Consider the following 25318-nt stretch of genomic DNA (forward strand, 5'->3'; position numbering starts at 1 on the left):
TGTCACGTGCATGCATCCTCTACAAGTAGTTGTGCTTTTGTGTATTTTATAGTCCTATAGCATTTGTTATAAAGCTGGTTTGGTGGTGCTGAATTTTCTTAGCTTTTGGTTGTCTGTAAAAGTTTTAATTTCTCTGTCGAATCTGAATGAGATCCTTGCTGGGTAGAGTAATCTTGGTTGTAGGTTCTTCCCTTTCATCACCTTAAATATATCATGCCACTCCCTTCTGGCCTGCAGAGTTTCTGCTGAAAAATCAGCTGATAGCCTTATGGGGATTACCTTGTATGTTATTTGTTGCTTTTCCCTTGTTGCTTTCAATATTTTCTCCTTGTCTTTAATTTTTGTCAGTTAGATTAATAAGTGTCACGGTTGTTCCTCCTTTGGTTTATCCTTTATGGGACTCTCTGCGCTTCCTGGACTTGGGTGACTATTTCATTTCCCATGTTAGGAAGTTTTCAGCTATTATTTCATCAAATATTTTTTCAGACCCTTTCTGTCTTCTCCTTCTGGGACCCTTGTAATGGGAATGTTGGTGTGATTAATGTTGTCCCAGAGGTCTCTTAAGCTGTCCTCATTTCTTTTCATTCTCTTTTCTTTATTCTGTTCTGTGGCAGTGATTTCCACCATTCTGTCTTCCAGCTCACTTATCCATTCTTCTGCCTCATTTATTCTGCCATTGATTCCTTCTAGTATATTTTTCATTTCAGTTATTGTATTGTTCATCTGCTTGTCCTTTAAATTTTCTAGGTCTTTGTTAAACATTTCTTGTATCTTCTCAATCTGTTTCTCCATTTTTTTTCTGAGATCTTGGATCATCTTTAACTATCATAACTCTGAGTTCTTTTTCACGTAGATTGCATATCTCTGCTTCACTTTGTTGTTCTTCTGGAGTTTTTAATCTTGTTCTTTTGTCTGCAGTATATTCCTCTGCCATCTCATTTTGTCTAACTTTCTGTGTTTGTGGTCCCATAGGCTTCAGGATTGTAGTTCCTCTTTTTTCTGGTGTCTGCTCCCTGGTGCGTGAGGCTAGTCTGAGTCTTCTACAGGCTTCCTGGTGGAAGGGACTGGTGCCTGCCCACTGGTGGGTGGAGCTGGATCTTGTCCCTCTGGTGGGCAAGGCCATGTCAAAGGATGTGCTGGCTGTGGGCTGAGGAAAGCTTTAAGCTGCCTGTCTGCTGATGGGTGGGGATGTTTTCCTGCCCTGTTGGTTGTCTGGCCTGTGGTGTCCCAGCCCTGGAACCTTTTGGCTGTTGGGTGGAGTTAGGTCTTGGTGTCAAATTGGTGGCCTCCAGGACAGCTCAATCCAGTGAGTACTCAGTAACTCCACCACCAGTGCTCTTGTCCCTGCAGTGAGCCACAGCCACCCCCAGCTCCCCATGAGACCTTCCAAGACCAGCAGGTAGGTCTGTCCCAGGCTCCTATGAAGTCACTGCTTTTTCCCCTGGGTCCCAGTGTACATGAGACCTTGTGTGCGCCCTCCAAGAGTGGTGCTTCTGTTCCCCCCAGTCCTGTGGAGTTCCTGCTATCAAGCCCTGCTGGTCTTCAAAGCCAAATGCTCTCGGGGCTCCTCCTCCTGATACCAGACCCCCAGATCGGGGAGCCTGATGTGGGGCTCGGAACTCTCACTCCTGTGAGAGAACTGCGATATAATTATTTTCCAGTTTGTGGGTCACCCACCTGGCAGGTAAGGGATTTGATTGTATTGTAAATGTACCCCTCCTCCCCTACCATCTCATTGTGACTTCTTCTTTGTCTTTGGAAGAATATCTTTTTTGGTAGGTTCCAGTCCTTTCTTGTTGGTGGTGGTTCAGCAGTTAGTTTTGATTTTGGTGTCTTCGTGAGTAAAGGTGAGCCCAGGTCCTTCTACTCTACCATCTTGTCCCAAAATTGACCAGAATCTTTACTTCCTTCTTGCCAAAGATTTGAGTAGTAAATCATAGGTGTTCTAGTACATATTTAAATCATTCTTATTTGAGAGTTGAAGAGATGATTAGAAAGTGTTTTAATGCTGCACTTATTAGAGCAATTCATAAACCCATGGTTATGGTTTGTCCCCACAAGGAGGGGCATATGGCATTGACAGACATCTTAAGTGTCTTCTTGTACTGTTGACCCAACTGAAATGTTCACGAACCTCATTTTTTACATTTAGAGTTATTTTTGCCCATATGAGAACATTAAGATTTACCAGGAGAATTCAAATACATGTTAGAGTAAGAAAATTAGTCCTTTGTGTGTAAAAACACTAAAGCTAAACTATGGTATTCCTTTGAACCTATAAACATTTTTTTTTTAGAGACATGATGAAATCATGCAAAACAACATTGATACACTTAAGGGTTTGGTTTGCTGGATTTGTACTTAGTACTCATTTCAACAAGTATTGCAGAGTTGAAGAATGTAAATTCAAATTGCATAGGCTTAAATTGGATAGCCAGGTCTAGTTTTGGAACAATGTTTCATTTTTATGCCAAAAGCATAGAATGCTTTTACTAACTGCTAGCAGTTTACTAACTGCGAGTATTTTAAGGTACAGAGAACAGTTCTGTGGATGGACAGAGGAAGAGACCCCTTACTCAGGCAGCTGGAAAATACATATATTAGCATACTGGGTTAAATAAAATGGACGAGAAGGTACTTACTACATGCCTGTCTCTTCACGGCTAATAAATTAGGAGCACGGCCATAGAATCCCAAACTTGAGACTTGGAGGACAGTTTGGCATTAAAAGTAAAATTGTGTAACTACTGAAAAGAGCTAAAAGAATCGTATATATTATAAAAACTTTTTTCCAGGGCTGTGAAACAAAACTTAACTTGAACTGTAACTTCTATTTTGTCTATGTATCTTCATTACATATATAGGCATCTCCTGCTTAATGTTAGTAACCTGTGAAAATTAAAGTTTCTGTGTGAAAATGCTAAAAGAATTTATGATTCACTGCAGCCAAAATCCCCCAGCCACTTTCCTAGGAATACAATTAAAAAACAATAAAAAGATGCTGGAATGTAATATGCTTAAAACACCTCTTCTTGATCATCAGTGAGATTTCCTTAGTGTGCAGTAGTCTTTTCTGTTGTGATTGCTTACTCACATGGGTTCCTTCTCTACAATTTGACACTTGCTCAATCTTATTTGTGACTCCATATCACTAGGAGAAAACAAGAGCTAGTTGGCCATGGGAAACACTGTGGAAATGCATTCAGGACCAGCACAGGAGCTAGTGGCTGGTCATACTAAATATGATGTGCCGGGCTTCTCAGTGTCAGTGATGTCCCAGTGCACATCCACTTGGTCAATAGTGTTTGTGCTCTTCAAACATCTATGATTCCAACTATTATATTTGGAATATAACTCAAGACTGTGCCAACATCATTTAAAATGCTGTATTGAATTGTGGGGATATGAATCTTTACTATATAAACATTAGTTGAAAAATGTTGAGATAGGTACATTCTATGGTGCTGGGGTATTGTTTTAGCTTTCTAGTGCTGCTGCAGCAAATTACCACAAACTTAAGTGGCTTCAGACAACACACTTTTGTTATCTTACAGTGATATAGGTTAGAGGTTGACACAAGCTTCACTAGACTAAAATCAAGGTGTCCACAGTGTTGCATTCTGGAGGTGCTAGGCAAGAATAACCACACCTTGCCTTTTCCAGCTGATTGAGATTATCCACATTTCTTGGCTCCTGCTGTCTCCTCTCTTCTCCATCTTTTTTTTTTTTGTGGTACGCGGGCCTCTCACTGTTGTGGCCTCTCCCGTTGTGGAGCACAGGCTCTGGATGCGCAGGCTCAGCGGCCATGGCTCACGGGCCCAGCCACTCTGCGGCATGTGGGATCTTCCCGGACCAGGGCACCCTTGCATCGGCAGGCAGACTCTCAACCACTGCACCACCAGGGAAGCCCCCCCTTTCTCCATCTTTAAAACCACCAGTGGCAGGCAGTCTCATATCGCATCTGACTTCTTCTGTAGTCACACATCCCCCTGACTCTCTTCTCCTGCTGCCTTTCCTTCCACTCTTGCAGTTACAGGGGGCCCATCTGGATAATTTCTATTTTAAAGCCAGCTGATTACCAACCTTAATTCCCCTTTGATATATACGGTAACATTCACAGGCTCTAGAGATTAGGACAGGACATTTTATCTATCTATCTATCTATCTATCTGAAGTATAATTGATTTACAATGTTGTGCTAATTTCTGCTGTACAGCAAAGTGACTCAGTTATACACATATATACATTCTTTTTTATATTCTTTTCCATTATGGTTTATCCCAGGAGATTGGATATGGTTCCTTGTGCTATACAGTAGGACCTTGTTGTTTATCCATTCTAAATATAATCATTCACATCTACTAACCGCAAACTCCCAGTCCATCTCCCTCCCTACCTCCTTCCCCCTTGGCAACCACAAGTCTGTTCTCTATGTCTGTGAGTCTGTTTCTGTTTTGTAGATAGGTTCATTTGTGCCATATTTTAGTTTCCACATACAAGTGATGTGATATATGGTATTTGTCTTTCTCTTTCTGAATTCACTTAGTATGATAATCTCTAGTTGCACCCGTGTTGCTGCAAATGGCATTATTTCATTCTTTTTTTTATAGCTGAGTAGTATTCCATTGTATATATGTACAACATCTTTTTCCATTCCTCTGTTGATAGACATTTAGGTTGTTTCCATGTCTTGGCTATTGTGAACAGTGCTGCTATGAACATAGGGGTGCATGTATCTTTTTGAATTATAGTTTTGTCTGGATGTATGCCCAGGACTGGGATTGCTAGATCATATGGTAATTTTATTTTTAGTTTTCTGAGGAAGCACCATACTGTTTTCCATAGTGGCTGTACCAACTTATATTCCCACCAACAGTGTAGGAAAGTTCCCTTTTCTCCACACCCTCTCCAGCATTTGTTATTTGTAGACTTTTTAACGATGGCCATTCTGGCTGCTATGAGATGGTACCTCATTGTAGTTTTGATTTGCATTTCTCCAATAATTAGTGATGTTGAGCATCTTTTCAGGTGTCTACTGGCCACCTCTATGTCTTCTGTGGAGAAATGTCTGTTTAGATCTTTTGCCCATTTTTCAGTTGGGTTGTTTGTTTTTTGTTGTTGAATTGTATGAGCTGTTTGTATATTTTGGAGATAAAGCCCTTTTAGATATCATCATTTGCAAATATTTTCTCCCATTTCGTAGGTTGTCTTTTCATTTTGTTCATGGTTTCCTATGCTGTGCAAAAGCTTTTATGTTTGATTAGGTCCCATTATTTTAGTTTTGTTTTTACTTCTGTTACCTTAGGAGACTGACCTAAGAAGACATTGGTATGATTTATGTTAGAGAATGTTTTGCCCATGTTCTCTTCTAGGAGTTTTCATGGTGTCATGTCTTATGTTTGTCTTTAAGCCATTTTGAGTTTATTTTTGTGCATGGTGTCAGGGTGTGTTCTAACTTCATTGATTTACATCCAGCTGCCAACTTTCCCAGCACCACTTGCTGAAGAGACTGTCTTTTTCCCATTTTATATTCTTGCCTCCTCTCTTGAAGATAAATTGACTGTAGGTGTGTGGGTTTATTTCTGGGCTCTCTATTCTTTTCCATTGATTCGTATGTCTGTTTTTGTACCAATATCACACTGTTTTGATTACTATAGCTTTGTAGTATTGTCTGAAGTCGGGGAGGGTTATGCCCCCTGCTTTGTCTTTTTTTCCTCAGGATTGCTTTGGCAATTCTGGGTCTTTTATGGTTCCATATAAATTTTTGGATTATTTGTTCTAGTCCTGTGAAAAATGTCATAGCTAATTTGATAGGGATCACATTAAATCTGTAGATTGCTTTGAATAGTATGGGCATTTTAACAATATTAATTCTTCCAGTTGAAGATTATGGGATATCTTTCCATTTCTTTGAATCCTCTTTAATTTCCTTTATTAATGTTTTGTAGTTCTCAGCATATAAGTCTTTCATATATATATATATACACATATATATTGGGTGTGATTTTAAAGACGTTGTTTTACATTCCTTTTCTGATACTTCATTGTTAGTATAGAGAAATGCAACTGATTTCTGAATGTTAATCTTGTATCCCGCTACTTTGCTGAATTCATTTATCAGTTCTAGTAGTTTTTGTTTGGAGTCCTTAGGGTTTTCTCTATATAGTATCATGTCATCTGCAAATAGTGTCCGTTTTACCTCTTTCCTTCCAATTTGGATACCTTTTATTTCTTTTTCTTGTCTGATTGCTGTGGCTAAAACTTCCAATACTACGTTGAAGAGAAGATGTGAGAATGGGCATCCTTGTCTTGTTCCAGATTTTAGTGGGAAGGCTTTCAGCTTTTCACCATTGAGTATTGTGTTGGCTGTAGGTTTGTCATAAATAGCTTTTACTATGTTGAGATACATTCCATCTCTACCCACTTTGGTAAGAGTATTTACCATGAATGGATATTGAATTTTATCAAATTCTTTTTCTCCATCTGTTGAGATGATCATGTGGTTTTTGACTTTTCTTTTGTTAATATGGTGTATTACATTGATTTTTGTATGTCAAACCATCCTTGTGAACTTGGGATGAATCCCACTTGGTTGTGGTGTATGATCTTTTTTTATGTGTTGTTGGATTTGGTTTGCTAATATTTTGTTGAATTTTTGTGTTTATATTCATCAAAGATATTGGCCTGTAATTTTCTTTTTTGGTGGTATCTTTGACTGGTTTTGGTATCAGGGTGAGGGTTGCTTCATAGAATGTCTTTGGGAGTGTTCCCTTCTCTTAATCTTTTGAAAGAGTTTGAGAAGGATCAGTATAAGTTCTTCTTTGTATGTTTGGTAGAAATCACCTGTTAAACCATCTGGTCCTGGGATTTTATTTATAGGGATTTAAAAAAATCGATTTCTTCTTGATTCAATTTTGGTGGGCTGTATGTTTCTAGAAAGTTGTCCATTTCTTCTCGGTTGTCAAATTTCTTGCCATATAATTGTTCATAGTATTCTCTTATTTTTTTTGTATTTCTGCAGTATCAGTTGAGATTTCTCCTTTTTCGTTTCTTATTTTGTTTATTTGGGTTCTCTCTCTATTCTTCTTGGTGAGCCTGGCAAGAGGTTTTTCAGTTTTGTTTACCCTTTCAAAGAACTAGCTCTTGGTTTTATTGATTTTTTTTTCTATTTTTTAAATTTCTATTTTATTTATTGCCTCTCTGATCTTTATTATTTCCTTCCTTCTGCTGACTTTAGGTTTTATTTGTTCTTTTTCTAATTATTCTTTTTTGAATTTTATTTGATTTTTTATACAGCAGGTTCTTATTAGTTATCTATTTTATACATATTAGTGTATATATGTCAATCTTTTTCTAATTCTTTTAGGTGGTAGTTTATGTTGTCTATTTGAGATTTTTCTTCTTTTTGAGGTGGGTGTGTATCACTATGAACTTTCCTCTAAGAACCACTTTTGTTACATCCCATAGATTTTGTATTGTTGTGTTTTCACTGTCATGTGTCTCAAGGTATTTTTTAATTTCCTTTTTGATTTCCTAATTGACCCAGTGGTTTTTAGTAGCATGTTGTTTTGTCTTTATGTAATCATTTTGTTCTCATTTCTTTTCCTGTGGTTGATTTCTAGTTTCATGCTGTTGTGATCAGAGAAGATGCTTGACACACTTTCTATAATCTTAACTTTGTTGAGGTTAGTTTTGTGCCCTAGTATATGGTCAATCCTAGAGAATGTTCTATGTGCACTTGAAAAGAATCTGTATTCTGGTTTTTTTGGATGTAATGTCCTGAAAATATCAATTAAGTCTAACTGTTCTATTGTATCATTCAGGATCTCTATTGCCGTATTGATTTTCTGTCTAGAAGATCTGTGCATTGACGTGAATGTGGTGTTAAAGACTCCTACTATTATTGTATTCCCATCAATGTCCCCCTTTCTGTCTGTTAGTATTTGTTTTATGTATTTGGGTGCTCCTATGTCAGGTGTATACATGTTGATGAGTGTAAAATCCTCTTCTTGTATTGATCCTTTTATCATTATATAGTGTCCTTCTTTATCTTTCTTTAGGGCATTTGTTTTAAAGTCTATTTTGTCTGATATGAGTATTGTGACTCCTGGTTTCTTGTCATTTCCATTTGCATGAAACGTCTTTTCATATCCCCTCACTTTCGATCTATGTGTGTTCTTTCCCCTAAGGTGGGTCTCTCATAGGCAGCATATTGTACGTTCTTGTGTTTTTATCCAGTCTGCCACTCTGTCTTTTTTTTCCCCCCAGATTTCTATATCTTTTTTTTTTTTACATCTTTATTGGCGTATAATTGCTTTACAATGGTGTGTTAGTTTCTGCTTTATAACAAAGTGAATCAGTTATACATATGAACCATATCTCTTCCCTCTTGGTCTCCCTCCCTCCCACCCTCCGTATCCCACCCCTCTAGGTGGTCACAAAGCACCGAGCAGATCTCCCTGTGCTATGTGGCTGCTTCCCACTAGCTATCTATTTTACGTTCGGTAGTGTATATATGTCCATGCCACTCTCTCACTTCGTCCCAGCTTACCCTTCTCCCTCCCCATATACTCAAGTCCATTCTCTAGTAGGTCTGTGTCTTTATTCCTTTCTTGCCCCTAGGTTCTCCATGACATTTCTTTTTTTCTTAAATTCCATATATATGTGTTAGCATATGGTATTTGTCTTCCTCTTTCTGACTTAATTCACTCTGTATGACAGACTCTAGGTCCATCCACCTCATTACAAATAGCTCAATTTCATTTCTTTTTATGGCTGAGTAATACTCCATTGTATATATGTGCCACATCTTCTTTATCCATTCATCCGATGATGGACACTTAGGTTGTTTCCATCTCCTGGCTATTGTAAATAGAGCTGCAATGAACACTTTGGTACATGACTCTTTTTGAATTATGGTTTTCTCAGGGTATATGCCCAGTAGTGGGATTGCTGGGTCATATGGTAGTTCTATTTTTAGTTTTTTAAGGAACCTCCATACCGTTCTCCATAGTGGCTGTACCAATTCACATTCCCACCAGCAGTGCAAGAGTGTTCCCTTTTCTCCACACCCTCTCCAGCATTTATTGTTTCTAGATTTTTTGATGATGGCCATTCTGACTGGTGTGAGATGATATCTCATTGTAGTTTTGATTTGCATTTCTCTAATAATTAATGATGTTGAGCATTCATTCATGTGTTTGTTGGCAGTCTGTATATCTTCTTTGGAGAAATGTCTATTTAGGTCTTCTGCCCATTTTTGGATTGGGTTGTTTGATTTTTTGTTATTGAGCTGCATGAGCTGCTTGTAAATTTTGGAGATTAATCCTTTGTCAGTTGCTTCATTTGCAAATATTTTCTCCCATTCTGAGGGTTGTCTTTTCATCTTGTTTATGGTTTCCTTTGCTGTGCAAAAGCTTTGAAGTTTCATTAGGTCCCATTTGTTTATTTTTGTTTTTATTTCCATTTCTCTAGGAGGTGGGTCAAAAAGGATCTTGCTGTGATTTATGTCAGAGTGTTCTGCCTATGTTTTCCTCTAAGAGTTTGATAGTTTCTGGCCTTACATTTAGGTCTTTAATCCATTTTGAGCTTATTTTTGTGTATGGTGTTAGGGAGTGATCTAATCTCATACTTTTACATGTACCTGTCCAGTTTTCCCAGCACCATTTATTGAAGAGGCTGTTCTTTCTCCACTGTACATTCCTGCCTCCTTTATCAAAGATAAGGTGACCATATGTGCGTGGGTTTATCTCTGGGCTTTCTATCCTGTTCCATTGATCTATCTTTCTGTTTTTGTGCCAGTACCATACTGTCTTGATTACTGTAGCTTTGTTGCTACAAAGTCAGGGAGCCTGATTCCTACAGCTCCATTTTTCGTTCTCAAGATTGCTTTGGCTAGTTGGGGTCTTTTGTATTTCCATACAAATTGTGAAATTTTTTGTTCTAGTTCTGTGAAAAATGCCAGTGGTAGTTTGATAGGGATTGCATTGAATCTGTAGATTGCTTTGGGTAGTATAGTCATTTTCACAATGTTGATTCTTCCAATCCAAGAACATGGTATATCTATTTGTATCATCTTTAATTTCTTTCATCAGTGTCTTAAAATTTTCTGTATACAGGTCTTTTGTCTACTTAGGTGGGTTTATTCCTAGATATTTTATTCTTTTTGTTGCAATGGTAAATAGGAGTGTTTTCTTGATTTCACTTTCAGAGTTTATCATCATTAGTGTATAGGAATGCCAGAGATTTCTGTGCATTAATTTTGTATCCTGCTACTTTACCAAATTCATTGATTAGGTCTAGTAGTTTTCTGGTAGCATCTTTAGGATTCTCTACGTATAGTATCATGTCATCTGCAAACAGTGACAGCTTTACTTCTTCTTTTTCAATTTGGATTCCTTTTATTTCCTTTTCTTCTCTCATTGCTGTGGCTGAAACTTCCAAAACTATGTTGAATAAGAGTGGTGAGAGTAGGCAACCTTGTCTTGTTCCTGATCTTAGTGGAAATGCTTTCAGTTTTTCACCACTGAGAACGATGTTGGCTGTGGGTTTGTCATATATGGCCTTTATTATGTTGAGGAAAGTTCCCTCTATGCCTACTTTCTGGAGGGTTTTTATCATAAATTGGTGTTGAATTTTGTCGAAAGCTTTCTCTGCATCTGTTGAGATGATCATATGGTTTTTCTCCTTCAGTTTGTTAATATGGTGTATCACGTTCATTGATTTGCATATATTGAAGAATCCTTGAATTCCTGGAATAAACCCCACTTGACCATGGTGTATGATCCTTTTAATGTGCTGCTGGATTCTGTTTGCTAGTATTTTGTTGAGGATTTTTGCATCTATGTTCATCAGTGATATTGGCCTGTAGTTTTCTTTCTTTGTGACATCTTTGTCTGGTTTTGGTATCAGGGTGATGGTGGCCTCGTAGAATGAGTTTGGGAGTGTTCCTCCCTCTGCTATATTTTGGAAGATTTTTAGAAGGATAGGTGTTAGCTCTTCTCTAAATGTTTGATAGAATTCGCCTGTGAATCCATCTGGTCCTGAACTTTTGTTTGTTGGAAGATTTTTAATCACATTTTCAATTTCAGTGCTTGTGATTGGTCTGTTCATATTTTCTATTTCTTCCTGATTCAGCATTGGCAGGTTGTGCATTTCTAAGAATTTGTCCATTTCTTCCAGGTTGTCCATTTTATTGGCATAGAGTTGCTTGCAGTAATCTCTCATGATCTTTTGTATTTCTGCAGTGTCAGTTGTTACTTCTCCTTTTTCATTTCTAATTCTATTGATTTGAGTCTTCTCCCTTTTTTCTTCATGAGTCTGGCTAATGGTTTATCAATTTTGTTTATCTTCTTAAAGAACCAGTCTTTGAGTTTTATTGATCTTTGCTATCATTTCCTTCATTTCTTTTTCATTTATTTCTGATCTGATCTTTATGATTTCTTTCCTTCTGCTAACTTGGGGTTTTTTTGCTCTCCTTTCTCTAATTGCTTTAGGTGCAAGGTTAGGTTGTTTATTCGAGATGTTTCCTGTTTCTTAAGGTAGGATTGTATTGCTATAAACTTCCCTCTTAGAACTGCTTTTGCTGCATCCCATAGGTTTTGGGTCATCATGTCTCCATTGTCATTTGTTTCCAGGTATTTTTTGATTTCCTCTTTGATTTCTTCAGTGATTACTTCGTTATTAAGTAGTGTATTGTTTAGCCTCCATGTGTTTGTATTTTTTACAGATTTTTCCTATAATTGATATCTAGTCTCATAGCGTTGTGGTCGGAAAAGATACTTGATACAATTTCAATTTTCTTAAATTTACCAAGGCTTGATTTGTGACCCAAGATATGATCTATCCTGGAGAATGTTCCATAAGCACTTGAGAAAAATGTGTATTCTGTTGATTTTGGATGGAATGTCCTATAAATATTAATTAAGTCCATCTTGTTTAATGTATCATTTAAAGCTTGTGTTTCCTTATTTATTTTCATTTTGGATGATCTGTCCAGTGGTGAAAGCACGGTGTTAAAGTCCCCTACTATGAATGTGTTCCTGTCGATTTCCCCTTTTATGGTTGTTAGTATTTGCCTTATGTATTAGGGTGCTCCTATGTTGGGTACATAAATATTTACAATTGTTATATCTTCTTCTTGGATTGATCCCTTGATCATTATGTAGTGTCCGTCTTTGTCTCTTCTAATAGTCTTTATTTTCAAGTCTATTTTGTCTGATATGAGAATTGCTACTCCAGCTTTCTTTCGGTTTCCATTTGCATGGAATATCTTTTTCCATCCTCTCATTTTCAGTCTGTATGTGTCTCTAGGTCTGAAGTGGGTCCCTTGTAGACAGCATATATATGGGTCTTGTTTTTGTATCCATTCAGCCAGTCTGTGTCTTTTGGTGGGAGCATTTAATCCATTTACATTTAAGGTAATTATCAATATGTATGTTCCTATTCCCATTTTCTAAATTGTTTTGTGTTTGTTATTGTAGGTCTTTTACTTCTCTTGTGTTTCTTGCCTAGAGAAGATCCTTTAGCATTTGTTGTAAAGCTGGTTTGGTAGTGCTGAACTCTCTCAGCTTTTGCTTGTCTGTACAGGTTTTAATTTCTCCATCAAATCTGAATGAGATCCTTGCTGGGTAGAGTAACCTTGGTTGCAGGTTTTTCTCCTTCATCACTTTAAATATGTCCTGCCAGTCCCTTCTGGCGTGCAGAGTTTCTGATGAAAGATCAGCTGTTAACCTTATGGAGATTCCCTTGTGTGTTATTTGTTGTTTTTTCCTTGCTGCTTTTAATATGTTTTCTTTGTATTTAATTTTTGATAGTTTGATTAATATGTGTCTTGGCTTGTTTCTCCTTGGATTTATCCTGTTTGGAACTCTCTGTGCTTCCTGGACTTGATTCACTATTTCCTTTCCCATATTAGGGAAGTTTTCAACTATAATCTCTTCAAATATTTTCTCAGTCCCTTTCTTTTTCTCGTCTTCTTTTGGAACCCTTGTAATTCGAATGTTGGTGTGTTTAATGTTGTCCCAGAGGTTTCTGAGACTGTCCTCAGTTCTTTTCTTTCTTTTTTCTTTATTATACTCTGCAGTAGTTATTTCCACTATTTTATCTTCCAGGTCACTTGTCCGTTCTTCTGCCTCAGTTATTCTGCTATTGATCCCTTCTAGAGTATTTTTAATTTCATTTATTGTGTTGTTCATCATTGTTTGTTTCATCTTTAGTTCTTCTAGGTCCTTGTTAAATATTTCTTGCATTTTGTCTATTCTATTTCCAAGATTTTGGATCATCTTTACTATCATTATTCTGAATTCTTTTTCATGTAGACTGCCTATTTCCTCTTCATTTGTTAGGTCTGGTGGGTTTTTATCTTGCTCCTTCATCTGCTGTGTGTTTTTCTGTCTTCTCATTTTGCTTATCTTACTGTGTTTGGGGTCTCCTTTTTGCAGGCTGTAGGTTCGTAGTTCTGTTGTTTTTGGTGTCTGTCCCCAGTGGCTGTAGTTGGTTCAGTGGGTTGTGTAGGCTTCCTGGTGGGGGGGACTAGTGCCTGTGTTCTGGTGGATGAGGATGGATCTTGTCTTTCTGATGGGCAGGTCCATGTCTGGTGGGGTGTTTTGGGGTGTTTGTGGACTTATTATGATTTTAGGCAGCTTCTCTGCTAATGGGTGGGGTTGTGTTCCTGTCTTGCTAGCTGTTTGGCATAGGGTGTCCAGCACTGTAGCTTGCTGGTCATTGAGCGAAGCTGGGTGTTGTTGAGATGGAGATCTCTGGGAGATTTTCGCCATTTGATATTACGTGGAGCTGGGAGGTCTCTTGTGGACCAGTGTCCTGAAGTTGGCTCTCCCACCTCAGAGGCACAGCACTAACTCCTGGCTGCAGCACCAAGAACCTTTCATCCACATGGCTCAGAATAAAAGGGAGAAAAAGTAGAAACAAAGAAAGAAAGAGGATAAAATAAAATAAAGTAAGGTAAATAAAATAAAGTTATTAAAATAAAAAAATAATTATTAAGAAAAAATCTTTTTAAAGTAAAAAAAAGAAAACGGACGGATAGAACCCTAGGACAAATGATGAAAACAAAAGTATACAGACAAAATCTCACACAGAAGCATACACATACACACTCACAAAAAGAGGAAAGGGGGAAAAAATAATAAATCTTGCTCTCAAAGTCCACCTCCTCAATTTGGGATAATTCGTTGTCAGTTCACGTATTCCACAGATGCAGGGTACATCAAGTTGATTGTGGAGATTTAATCTGCTGCTCCTGAGGCTGCTGGGAGAGATTTCCCTTTCTCTTCTTTGTTCACACAGCTCCTGGGTTTCAGCTTTGGATTTGGCCCCACCTCTGCGTGTAGGTCACCGGAGGGCATCTGTTCTTTGCTCAGACAGGACAGGGTTAAAGGAGTTGCTGATTCGGGGGCTCCAGCTCACTCAGGCCGGGGGAGGGAGGGGTATGGAGTGTGGGGCGAGCCTGTGGGAGCAGAGGCTGGCGTGATGTTGCAGCAGCCTGAAGCGCGCCGTGCGTTCCCCCAGGGAAGTTGTCCCTGGGTCACGGGACCCTGGCTGTGGTGGGCTGCACAGGCTCCCCGGAAGGGAGGTGTGGATAGTGACCTGTGGTTGCACACAGGCTTTTTGGTGGTGGCAGCAGCAGCCTTAGTGTCTCATGCACGTCTCTGGGGTCCGCGCTGTTTGCCGTGGCCCACGCCCGTCTCTGGAACTCCTTTAAGCAGCACTCTTAATCCCCTCTCCTTGCGCACCAGGAAACAAAGAGGGAAGAAAAAGTCTCTTGCCTCTTTGGCAGGTCCAAACTTTTCCCCGGACTCTGTCCCGGCTAGCCGTGGTGCACTAACCCCTTCAGGCTGTGTTCATGCCGCCAGTCCTCTCCCTGTGATCTGACCGAAGTCCGAGCCTCAGATCCCAGCCCAGCCCGCCCCGGTGGGTGATCAGACAAGCCTCTAGGGCTGGTGAGTGCCGGTTGGCACCGATCCTCTGTGGGGGAATCTCTCTGCTTTGCCCTCTGCACCCCTGTTGCTGCGCTCTCCTCCATGGCTCCGAAGCTCCCCACTTCCGCCACCCGCAGTCTCCGCCCATGAAGGGGCTTCTAGTGTGTGGAAACCTTTCCTCCTTCACGGCTCCCTCCCACTGGTGCAGGTCCCGTCCGTATTCTTTTGTCTCTGTTTATTCTTTTTTCTTTTGCCCTACCCAGGTACGTGGGGAGTTTCTTGCCTTTTGGGAGGTCTGAGGTCTTCTGCCAGCATTCAGTGGGTGTTCTGTAGGAGTTGTTCCACGTGTAGTTGTATTTCCAATGTATCTGTGGGGAGGAAGGTGATCTCTGCGTCTTACTCTTCTGCCATCTTCCCCCTCTCCCCCACTCTGTGTTTTGATTGGAGCATTCAGTCCATTGACATTTAAGGTAATTATTAATACATCTGTATTTATTGCCATTTTAAACCTTGTTTTCCAGTCGATTCTATGTTTCTTCGTTTCTTTTTCTTTTTGTGGTTTGATGTTCCTTTTATGTTTGTGTCCTCTTCTTTTTGGCTTTTATGAATCTATTGTATGTTATTGATTTGTGGTTACCCTGTTTTTCAGGTATGTTGACTCCTTCCTATAACTGCTTGCTTTAGACTGATAGTTTTAGAATAGACATTGTAAGAAGAAAAAACAAAATCTAGATTTTCTTATTCTCCTTCCCCACATTTTGTGATTTTGACGTCCTTTTTTACATCTTCATGTTTATCCTTTTGCTGTTCCTTATGTTTATCATTGCTTTCACAAATAGGTTAGTTTTTCTTTTTGATCTGTAAACCAGCTTAAGTGATTTAATTTCCAATTGTGATTCCCTCTTTCCTATATCTTCTTCTTTTCTATTTAGGGAAGACCTTTGAATATTTCTTTTAAGATAAGTTTAGTATTGCTGTATTCTTTTAGTTTTTGCTTATCTGAGAAATTCTTTTTTTTTAAATTTACTTTTATGGCTGTGTCAGGTCTTAGTTGTGGCATGCGGGATCTTTCGTTGTGGTGCACGGGCTCTTCATTGCAGTGCACAGGCTTCTCTCTGGTTGTGGCTTGCAGGTTTTCTCTTCTCTAGTTGTGGTGCGCAGGCTCCAGAGAGCGTGGGCTCTGTAGTTTGCGGCATGTGGGCTCTCTAGTTGAGAGGTGTGAACTCATTAGTTGTGGTGTGCAGGATTAATTGCCCTGCAGCGTGTGGGATCTTAGTTTCCCAACCAGGGATCGGAACTTTGACCCCTGCATTGGAAGGCAGATTCTTTATACCACCAGGGAAGTCCCTGAGAAATTCCTTCTCTCCTCCTAAGTGATAATCTTGCAGGGTAGAGTATTCTAGGTTGCAGATTTTTCCCTTTCAAGACTTTGAATATATTTTGCCACTCCCTTCTGGCCTGCAGCATTTCTGTAGAGAAATCAGCTGATAGCCCTATAGGGGGTTCCCTTGTAATTAGCTTCTTGCTGCCTTTAGAATCCTCTCTTTAACTTCTTCCAGTTTTATTATAGTATGTCTTGGTGTAGGACTGTTTGGGTTCATCTTGTTTGGGACCCTTTGTGCTTCCTGTATCTGGATATCTATTTCCTTCTTTAGGTTTGAGAAGTTTTCAGCCATAATTTCTTCAAATACATTTTTAATCCCCTTTTCTCTTTCTTCTCTTTCTGAAATCCCTATTATGCACAGACTGGCAAGCTTTGTATTTTTTTACATTATATTGGTCATATTTATTATATTATTCCATAGGTCTCTTATATTGCTTTCATCTTTTTTCATTTGGCTGTCTTCTGTTCTGACTGGGTAATTTCCATCACTGTATTCTATCTTGCAGATCACTTATTCTTTCTTCTGCATTATGTACAGTAAGTGCCCTACATACAAATGAGTTCTGTTCCAAGAGTGCATTCATTAAGTCTCATTTGTTCGTAAGTCCAAAGAAGTTAGCCTAGGTACCCAACTAACACAATCAGCTATATAGTACTCTACTATAATAGGTTTATAATACTTTTCAAATAATACATAATAATGTATTTACAACTAATACATAAAAAATAAACACAAAAATAAAACATTTTTAATCTTACAGTACAGTACCTTGAGAAGTACAGTAGTACAGTACAAGAGCTGGCATACAGGGGCTGGTGTTGAGTGAACAGGCAAGAAGAGTTACTGACTGGAGGAGGGAGAGGAGGTGGGAGATGGTAGGATCATCAGCAATAGGAGACGGAGGGCAAGCTGCAATTTCACTCACGCCTGACGTTGATGGAACGCATGTTCACATCTTGGAAATTTCGCAACTTGAAGGTTCGTATGTAGGGGACTTAATGTATTCATCCTGCTATTCATTGCCTTGAGCTCAGCTTCTGTCTTGGCAAATGAATTTTCTAATTTTTCTTGGCTCCACCTTAATTTTGAGTTCCTTTTTACAGGAATCTGCATTTCTGTTGATAGCCTTTCTTAATTCCTTCAGTATTTTCATTACCTCCTTTTTGAACTCGGTGTCTATTAGACTGAAGAGGTCTGTTTCACTGTTTGTTCCTTCAGGGGAATTCTCTTGGTCTTTTAAGTGGGAGTGGTTCCTCTGCTTCTTCATTTTGCTTATACTATATTCTTACTCTGTGAGTTGAGAAGAAACAATTACTGTAATCTTGGAGGTCTGTTTATAAGCGGGAGTGTTCCTGTGTGGTTTGTGTGCGTTTAATAGTTTTTTGGTGTGAGAGCTGCTTTTAGTTTGGGCGTCCTTTTTCCTTACCGTGTGCTGGCCATTATCCCCTTGACAGGGGGTGTGCGGGTGCGTGGCCCGTGCAAGCTCCTGGGAAGGCAGGGACAGCGGTTGGTGCCCGGTCATAGGGCTCTCGGTGGTAGAGGACATGGACATTTTAGATGTACCATTCCTCCTATGGCAGATGCTAAAATCCAAAAGCCTGTCTTACAAGAAAATGTTAAATGGGGATATTTTCTGCTGAGTATGCCTATCCATAGTTTGTTTTTGAAAACTCAGATGCTCTTATTAAAAATGATTCTGAGGGATTTCCCCAGTGGTCCAGTGGTTGGGACTTCGCCTTTCAATGCAGGGGGTGCGGGATTGATCCCTGGTCAGGGAGCTGGGATCCCACATTCCTTACGGCCAAAAAGCTGAAACATGGAACAGACGCAATTTTGTAACAAATTCAATAGAGACTTCGAAAATGGTCCACATCAAAAAAGTCTTAAAAAAAAGATTCTGAAATTCAGGTTAAATAAGACAACTGTATGACTGTGGATTTGTATTAAGTAAGGCTTGGAACATTGAAAGCTATTCTTCCTATGTTATGCATCTGTATTCATTTGCTAAAGGCTGTCAAAGTACCACAGACTGGGTGGCTTAAATTTATTTTTTTTTAATTCTGGAGGCTAGAAGTTCAAGATCGAGGTATTATAGAATTTTCTTCTTAGGCCTCTCTCCTTGGCTTGTAGATGGCTGTCGGCCCCCTGTGCCTTCCCAGGATCTTCCTGTGTATGTCCTAATTTCATATAAGAGCACCAGTCCTATTGGATTAGGGCCCACCCCGGTGACCTTCTTCAACCTTAATTAGCTCATCTAAAAATACAGTCATAGTCTGAGGTACTGAGGGGACATGACTCAACATGAATTCCAGGGACACAATTCCACCCATAACAGTATCTAACAAATGTAATAATTAACCTGTAAAACACTCTACATTGATAGAAGACCATTGATAGAGTGGGGTGGTCGGGAACAACTTGTGTGCACATGGTCATTGACATTACTCGGATGTAGAAATTTTCTAAAAAAATGGTGATTTATTTTGCTTTAACATACAATGGTAAATATATTGGGATCATCAAGTTTTAAAATTTGCTGGTCCTACTTTACACATTGTAACGAACACTAATGTAAGCTCATTAGTTCTTTCATTTGTAGGAAAGGGATCCAATGAACACCTACCAGCAGCTTGGCTAAAAATGGACATTAAAATCAGATACCACATTGTAAATATAAAGTACTTTTCTCCAAATGTGTATAAAAGTTTTGAAACAATTAATCACTGCCTGCTCCACAGGACAATTTGGATTTTAAAAATGTTCCAGACCAGGAATAGCATAACCCTGTGTAACAATACTTATAATAGTTTAAACAATATTTTATCAAAGGCTTTTGCACTTGACATTTGAAAGAAACAGTAGCCAAGGAACTGCATAACCAAAAAATGAAAATTATATAAAATATTTCCACCACTATTTAAATGCCAGATTTAATCAAGCAATAGTAAAAAATATCAAAACAAAAAACATAATAATACAACCTTCTGTTTAAAATAATAGCACTGTTCTGCCTCTTTTCCACTGAATTTTACATATGAACAGACTATATATACTGTTTTTTCAGAGAAATGTCCATTTGGTCTGTCACACAAGTCAGGCTCACACTGAATCCTTTCGCTTCTGAGGATATACAATTCCATGATGTTTCCATATTTCCAACATTCTGGGTCAAGTGAAATGTCTGGAGTATAATACATTTCTCTTTCTCCTTTACACAGTGCAGAGTATACAGGTTTAGGTTATGTAGCTTCACTTTTACTCCAGGTCACTGTCTTTTTCTAAATTCAAGGCGGTATTCAATGGAGTGCAGTAGTTTGGCTTGTCGGAAGGTACAAAGCCGGGCAGACACACACACTTATAGGAACCTTCGGTGTTGATACACTTGGCATTCTTGCAGAGAGACATCCGGTTGTTCAACTCATCACATTCGTTGACATCTGCAATAAGCCAAACCACGCAGGTTAGCAAGCTTCAACATTGCTCCAGGAGGAAATGCAATCTACACCCTACCTTAGGCATCCGGCCTGAACACAGCCTGGCTGTTCTGTGCTCTCCCCCCAGTAAACTGCAGTCTTTCCCATTATTGTCTTTCAATTACATGCAAGAGAAATACTACTTTATAGATCTTAAAAAGGTGATTATCCAGGAGGTTCTAGAATTTCTTTCCCTGTTTGTTATTTAACACAACAGGGACCATTTTGTCAGCTTGACTTTTTATAGTCAAACCTTAAGGAAGCTGGAACAACTATCCTACTTCTAAATTCCTCTCTGCACATGCCGAAGAACTGTTAGGTTGTCAAGAGAAATAAAGAGAGCCTCTGAGCAGCCTCTCTAAAGGTTTAAGTTACTTTCTTAGATTTCTTTCCACAGGAAAGAAAGGCTCTATGCACTTGAAACACCTTTAATACTTGAAACACCTTTAATAACCCAGGTTACCTTTTTTTTTAGACCCACTTCAGATTGGGACTAACAAAATTGAAGTGGGGAAACTACACGACGGAGCAAAACAGCCACAAAAATAGAGGAAAAAAATGCTACAAGTCAAGGGTCATTTAGCAAGGAGGCCAGCAGGCTCAGGAACACATCCTCAATCACACGGTAAGGATAAACATATTTTTACTCTTCTCTTAAAAGTAAGAGGGAAGGCAACGTGAGAGTTATGAAAAGAACTTTCTCTAAAATGGAAGTTGTATTTTCTTTTTCATCTATATTCCCCTCTTGCTGGTGTCAGGTATTCAGGGAAAACATTTGCTGCAGAGTCAAAAGCTCAATTTAAAAGAGTCAAACTAATTACCCCAAACTTTCTGGCCTTTCCTCCATAGGTATGTACCATTTATATGAATTCTTAAATACCAACTTTTTAAAAATTTGTGGTAACATATATGGAACATAAAATTGACCATTTTAACCACTTTTGAGTGGAGAGTCCAGTGGCATTAAGTACCTTCACATTTTTGTGTAATCGTCACCACTGTCCATCTCCAGAACTTTTCTCATCTTCCCAAACTGAAACTCTGCAAATCTTAAATGTACTAGATTGTCTGAGGTCCAGCCACAGGGCATTCAGGAAAAGAGTAATTTCCCATCAAATACATATGATTCTTACCAACACAGGTCATCTTGGCCATATCCAAGTGATACCCATCAAAGCAATCGCAGGTGTAACCTTCCTGCACCCTGACACAGCGCCCGTTTTCACAGCCGTTGAGGATGCCACATTCTTCAGCCTGCAACTCCTCAAAGCTATTTAAAAAACCTGGAAGGGAAAGGACAGGAGGCAAGTTACAAATTTTCAACCTCTTACACTGTTTTTTATGATCATTAAGGTTATGGTTCATCATACATACATATTTCCCATTCCTTAAAAATAGCATTAAAATTTAAGTGAATATATCTGTACACGATATTAAGCAAACTATTACCAATCTTGTGTAGGTTGTACAGATTAGCCCCACATCTTGAATTCTGTTGTTCTACACTAAAATCACATAAAATGATACAGCAAGTAGGGTATTTTTTTGCCCTTAATTATTAAAATTTTTTGTCTAAGATTTTAAATTTCCTGAGTTCTCAGTAGGGTAAATGTCAGAACATCTTTCAGGATAGAACCGATGGAACTCACTATGAGAGTAGACATTTGCTAAGATGCACAGCATTGGAGGCAGTGCTCTTTCATGGGGAGTTCCCAGGAGTGGAGAAAACCCAGGCTGGCTTGCCACGTGAGGTCTGTTTGCTCTGGCTTTGGAATGAGCCTTACAAAAGGGCTCTTGGGGGATCAAAGGATAAAGGCAGTAAAAGGAACTCACAACATCCTGATGATAAACGAGAAATACATATTTCTGTTTAGAAAACCAAAATTCTTTTAAAGAAACAAAGAAGCTCTTGTTTGGCTCTTTTTTTTTTAGATATCTTTAAACTGATTCGGAGCTAGAGTTTAGTAGTACAAAAACAATGTAGCCAGGCATCAAGAATATTTTCCTCTGTTTCTAGAAAGTTGTAAATCCACGGTGACCCAAACACACTGTTGATGTGGGGGTCTTATCCTCTCCCCCACCTTCTGAAGGCAGCATGTATTTGCTTTTTTTTTTTATAAATTTGTTTTTGGCTGTGCTGGGTCTTCATTGCTGTGCAAGGTTTTCTGTAGTTGCAGCGAGTGTGGGCTACTCTTCGTTGCAGTGTGTGGGCTTCTCATTGCAGTGGCTTCTCTCGTTGCAGAGCACGGGCTCTAGCGCAGGCTTCAGCAGTTGTGGCTCATGGGCTCTAGAGCACAGGCTCAGTCATTGTGGCGCACAGGCTTAGTTGCTCCGCAGCATGTGGGATCTTCCTGGACCAGGGCTTGAACCTGTGTCCCCTGCATTCGCAGGCAGATTCTTAACCACTGCACCACCAGGGAAGCCCCACGTATTAGCTTTTAAGGGGGAAAAAAAAAATCAACCTAGGGTCAGAACTCTACATCTGGCCTTTGAAGTAATTCTCCAGTCGAACTGCAGGGGGCAGCAAAATATCATTTCTTATGCAGGGCTGTAAGGTCTAACAATGATTTTAAAAATTAAGTAATGCATCTAAAAAGGAAAAAAAATACGACTGGGCATCAAGACTGTCAGCAGATCCTGAAGCCAGTTTGAGAAATATTGACAAGAAAGTCAACCTATGGAAATATTTCAAAGTCCAGGTAACACAGTAAAGTCCATTTTAACTAGTAAAATTATGTTTATTATAGAAGTTAAAACATGAAATTAAAATTTGAAACTCCTACACACGCATTAATCAGACTCCCCAAAATACTTCTACAGGACTCTAAAACAACAGCAGTCAGCAAAGGACAGCCCGTGCTCTAAAGTGGGCCTGCTACCTATTTTTATAAATGAAGTTTACTGGAACACAGCCTCACCTATTTGCTAATATCTGTCTGTGGCTGCTTTCCTGATTCCAGAGCACAGTTGAGTAGCTACAAAAGAGACTATATAGCCTGCAAAGCCTACAAATTTTACTATCTGGCCATTTATAGAAAAAGTTGATCTCTGCTCTAGAAAATTCCAGTTTTAGAAATACTGCTCTAACTAAAGGTGACACCAGTCATTAGCCCAACTTTCTTCAACAGAGAGGCACAAGATGATGAATAATAAAGGTGGTGTGGTTCAGCCTCTCTTTTACTATCTTACCTCATACGATTTTATGTCTTCAGTAGGGCCAGAGAGCCTTTGATCCTGGTCTAGGAAGGAGGAGCTATTTCTCTGCAACTTGTAAGAAATTTAAAGGCCGTTACATAGTCAAACCTGGGGGGGGTCTTCGAACTGCATCTGCAACTTCCTATGTTGCTAAACAGGAAATTGACCTGATACCAACATGCTTATTTCTTAACATTTGTAGTGAATTTTAAAAGTTTTAAAGCACTGACAGCTTAAAAAAAAACTACATAAGCCAGAACACTTCACCATTAAAATTCCTGGCATCTGAACTATAATGCATTAGAGGCTGCACACACAAGCCATGGGATTGCGTCAGAGTTACATGTAGATTTACCCTGGTATTTTGGATTTATGGGGCAGGTATTTTCAATTTATGGGGCAGGCAAACTGTACTTTCTTGCAACTTTAATATTTCTTCTCCCTTTTTTTTTTAAAGTAAATGTTTACTGACCTATAAATATATACACAGAAGTGTAGAAATCATAAGTGCACAGGCTTATAGCTGTCAATGTATTTAAGCACATTTCTTGAAGTAGTGCATGATTATTTGTGGTTGATTAAAAGAAAACCTAAGGCAGGGGTCCCCAACCCCTGGGCTACAGACCGGAACTGGGCCGCAGAGCAGGAGGTGAGCAGTGGGCAAGTGAGTGGAGCTTCATCTGCCGCTCCCCATTGCTCGCATTACTGCCTGAGCTCCACCTCCTGTTAGCATTATGGTGAGTTGTATAATTATTTCATTATATATTACAATGTAATAATGTGCACAATGAATGTAATGAGCTTGAATCATCCTGCAACCACGCCCCCCCCCCCCCCCCCCACATCTGAGGAAAAATTGTCTTCCACAAAACCGGTCCCTGGTGCCAAAAAGGTTGGGGACCACTGATCTAAGGTGTTAGGATAGTGGTTACCCTGAGGGGGTGGGAGGGTGGCTGGGAAAAGGGGAACCAGGGGTCCTTCTGGATGCTGGCAATGCTCTAGATCCGCTCAGGTCTAGAAGACCCAACCCAGCTGACTTAATAGAATGCTGTTTTCACGTAAATTTTAAAGCAGTTTTAATTTGGCTGAAGGATCAATATACTGCATACTTTAAAAAACAAAAGGAGGGAAGGGAAAGGAGGAAAACACTCTTTGGCTCAGAACTGAAGTAGCTCCAGAGGCAGCCACAAAGCTTGTGTTGCTCCTCAGGACCCAGGTCACAGCTAGTTTGCTTTGTGCACAGGTGAAAGGTCCCAAAGAAGGAAGAGCATTGCTGTATTTTATAATTTCAGCAGTGTCCCCGAAGTCCTAACCCCAACTACCTGGTCTGCAGGGATTCTGTCTTGAAAATCTGGAGCAGCTTCACTTGCTGCAATGAGGCCCCCTATGTAGGATGTGGAACAGGCACCTGGACGCCACTGCTCTAGTCCCATTCTTGAAGGCAGACAACCCATTATCTACTGATATTTCAATTTGTACCATCCCATTTTTCAGACTTCACATAATTAGTCTGTATCTGAAAGCTCTGGTCTCTCCCACAGACATATTTAGCTTATGTGGCTTCATATCCGGGACACTCTGGTTGTACATTTAGGCATTTACTTTCTAAATGGGAACAGGATTCACACATACACACTCCACTCCCATTTGAAAAGTCTGCTCACAAATCCAGGAAAAGCATCACCCATCCTTTCTTACTTAATAAACCCCCTCACAAGTGAATTCTAAAGATTAATCTCTGACCAGGAGAGCAATCGTTTTATCTCCCATTCTAAGAGAATGGACTTGAGGACATGGGGAGGGGGAAGGGTAAACTGGGATGAAATGAGAGAGAGGCATTGACATATATACACTACCACATGTAAGTAGATAGCTAGTGGGAAGCAGCTGCATAGCACAGGGTGATCAGCTCAGTGCTATGTGACCACCTAGAGAGGTGGGATAGGGAGGGTGGGAGGGAGACCAAGAGGGAAGGGGATATTGGGATATAGGTATACGTATAGCTGATTCACTTTGTTATACAGCAGAAACTAACACAACAACATTGTAAAGCAACTACAATAAAGATGTTAAAAAAAATCAACTCAGTACAGTTAATATTTACCATTTCCTTGTATGAAAAAAGACTGCAATATAATAACCAAGCTATCAAGAAGACTGACCCTTAAACTAGGCCACCACTTCATGGGTAAAAAAAATGATTTTGTCATGGAAGTTATAACAAATAACATTTTCTTTAAAGAAAATAAATGTCCCAAAGCAATCTACAGATTCAATGCAATCCCTATCAAATTACCAATGGCATTTTTTGCAGAACTAGAACAAA

At 39.3% G+C, this 25318-nt stretch overlaps 1 protein-coding gene across 17 annotated transcripts in view; it reads right to left on the reverse strand.

Annotated features, from left to right (window-relative positions):
* Positions 1 to 18778: 18778 nt before the first annotated feature.
* Positions 18779 to 25318, reverse strand: part of LTBP1 (latent transforming growth factor beta binding protein 1) — a 423263-nt gene continuing 416723 nt past the window's right edge. For all 17 annotated transcript variants that reach the window (XM_033425264.2, XM_033425268.2, XM_033425269.2 and 14 more), the window contains 2 exons: positions 20931 to 21080; positions 18779 to 19761 (listed from right to left, as the gene is read on the reverse strand). In XM_033425264.2, coding sequence (XP_033281155.2) covers positions 19580 to 19761; positions 20931 to 21080 — 332 coding nt within the window. In that variant the 3' untranslated portion in view covers positions 18779 to 19579. The remainder of the gene's footprint in view (positions 19762 to 20930; positions 21081 to 25318) is intronic.

The sequence above is a fragment of the Orcinus orca genome, chromosome 13 (genome assembly GCF_937001465.1).
Source record: "Orcinus orca chromosome 13, mOrcOrc1.1, whole genome shotgun sequence".
Classification (NCBI taxonomy): domain Eukaryota; kingdom Metazoa; phylum Chordata; class Mammalia; order Artiodactyla; family Delphinidae; genus Orcinus; species Orcinus orca.